A 2,555-nucleotide genomic window follows, 5' to 3' on the forward strand; every position below is an offset into this window, starting at 1 on the left:
ACCACATTGACACAGAATTCAATCTCCCGAAAACATGATGAACAACATTTAACCAAATAACAGATAAATTTAGCAAAATGAAAATGTTAACCATAATCTATATCAAAATGACCACAAATCATATCAGGAAGTAGAACAACAAATCAAAACCAAATAGAAATAATCATGGCAAAATAAGAACCAAATCCAAAACCAAAAGAAATAGATTTAGGCTCCTACAGTATCACTAGGACAAGGTCAGCCACCAGGGGTGACTGTGAAGTACAATTTCAAAAGTCCTCCTTTGCACAGCATGTCGTATCTATTAAAATCTATTTTAACTATAGCCATCAGAGAACGCTCCACCTTTGTCAGTTTTTTTTTTTTTTTTTAAGTTATTTTATTGGATAGTGTGGTCAGACAGAGACAGGAAAGTAGGGGAGAAGACATGTGGGAAAGGGTCATGAGCGGGATTCGAACTCATGACCTCCACATTGGGACTGTAGCCCTACACATGGGACGCCAGCTCAAACCAGGTGAGCTATAGCGGCGCCCCATAACTTTGTCAGTTTTAAAAGACGACATGGCTGATCAACAATCAAGCGTGTGAACATTGAGAAAATCAGGCACTTCAAAAACAGGCACTTTGTGACAGGCTGTGCCTGAAAAGACTTTTACAGACACAACAACACTTTAGGGTCGGTACAACTAAGTCTGACTCGATCTAATCGCCACTGTCTGTCTTTTACTAGTGTTGTTTTTATTTATTTTATTATTATTATTCATTTCTTTTTTTCCTCTGCTCTTTTCTACATCTGTATCCACGTGTGTTTGTCTTTAATGTGTGTGGGACACTGGATGGTAATTAGCCTTGTGCTACATCCGGCGTATTTACTGCAACCTGAGATTGGATGTTCATAAATACACACTGTCCCGTCTAAATAAACAAATTAAGAAATAAATAACCAAGACATTAAACCTGAATTCTGTGAAGCCTGATCTCAAGAATTTTAAGGTTGTGGGTGTCTTCATGAACTTTCACTGAACTCCGCTTGGGGAAATGTTCTTTGCAGGGGTTCAGTCTGTGTCCAGTGTGCATACACTGGTGTCTCTGGAGGGTTCCTTGTTGGTAGGAAGCTCGTCCACACTGGTCACAACAGCACTGTTCACCACTGGCGGAGTGCTGACAAGTCTGAGAGGTTTGTCCATCTGTGCCGCTCTGCTTCAAATACAAACACACACAGAGATAGTCAAGGTTTCATGCAGCACTGAAGAATGGATGGCTTGCCTGAAACACAACCTCTACCAACATCTGAGCATGTTCATACCTCTTGAAAGTTAACACTCAGTTGTCTGACTGTCCAGGAAATTTAACTCGTATACAAAGAGCTGCAGGGGTTTAAACTAGGGATGTCCCAAACAAGAACTTTTGGCTCACGATCTGAGGTGAGTCGGTTAATATTTATTATCTGCTGATGTCATATCCCTGGATTATACAAGCGGATTCAAGTTGCAGATGAACTGCAGTCCCTAGTTAAACCACAAGGTGGAGCTTCTCACCAGAGCATCAAGACTGTTCTGTGCTGGAAAGCACAGAGCCTTGTGTAACCTTAGCCAGTAAAGGAGCACTGAGACAGAGACTTGCATGAGGCTGATCGACACGACGCCAGCAAAGAAGTGATGAATTAAGCTGGATTCATATAGAATAGACGTGCAAAATCCTGATAGAATATTTAACACTGTTGTGATGTCTTTTCACATTTATGTGTTTAAAAAGTGTTGAGAACAGGTTTGTGCTGATACCGATCACGCCAGAATTCCCAGTCGTAGCTACATTCCTCGATAAAACTGGACCAGATTTCTGGCTCACAGTCAGTACCGGTTAGACTGAACGACAGCTCATAATGTGCTCATCGGTCTGACCAGTTATTCAAAACAGTTTGACACTAAATTTCTATGCACAGTGAAACATCCAAATGTAGAATAATGTGTACAGCGTTACTGACACCAGTCTTTACAAACCTCGCTGTGGCGCTGCTTCCTGGTGTGGATCCGTTGGTGTTGTTTCAGGGAACCTGAAGTACTAAAAGTCTTGCTACACTGGTCACAGCTGTATGGTGTCTCCCTAGTGTGGACACGTTGGTGAACCTTTAGGGAGGACGTGTAGCTGAAGCCTTTCCCACATTGGTCACAATGGTACGGTTTAACCCCGGTGTGGGTAACTTCATGGGCTTTTAAGTGTCCGTACTGTACAAATGTTTCACCACAGTGATCGCATACATAAACATCTTGTCCAGTGTGGATGCGTCGATGACGTTTTAGGCTCAGTTGGTTTTTGAAAACTTTTCCACAACAGTCACAGTGGTACATCTTCATTCCAGAGTGGGGGCATCGAAGGATCAACAGTTCATGTTCACCAAAGGTTTTCACACACTGGTCACAGCTGAATGGTTTACCTTCCCTGTGGGTAAGTTGATGGGATTTTAAACGAGCTTTCAGAGTAAAACTCTTCCCACACTGATCACAGCTGAACGCTTTGACTCCACTGTGGATGAGTTGATGGGATTTTAAATTAG

At 42.1% G+C, this 2,555-nt stretch overlaps 1 protein-coding gene across 5 annotated transcripts in view; it reads right to left on the reverse strand.

The window, feature by feature from the left end:
* Nucleotides 1-484: 484 nt before the first annotated feature.
* LOC103374705 (zinc finger protein 239-like) overlaps nt 485-2,555 on the reverse strand; it is a 5,632-nt gene continuing 3,561 nt past the window's right edge. The window contains exons 3-4 of one of the 5 annotated variants that reach the window (XM_008304832.1): nt 2,002-2,531; nt 485-1,201 (exon numbers count right to left, since the gene is read on the reverse strand). In XM_008304832.1, coding sequence (XP_008303054.1) covers nt 953-1,201; nt 2,002-2,531 — 779 coding nt within the window. In that variant the 3' untranslated portion in view covers nt 485-952. Of the gene's footprint in view, nt 1,202-2,001 lie in introns of all 5 variants that reach the window. The other 4 variants (XM_008304831.1, XM_008304830.1, XM_008304833.1 and 1 more) reach the window with 4 other exon arrangements.

This window comes from Stegastes partitus, unplaced genomic scaffold (genome assembly GCF_000690725.1).
Source record: "Stegastes partitus isolate 25-593 unplaced genomic scaffold, Stegastes_partitus-1.0.2 Scaffold2331, whole genome shotgun sequence".
NCBI lineage: Eukaryota > Metazoa > Chordata > Actinopteri > Pomacentridae > Stegastes > Stegastes partitus.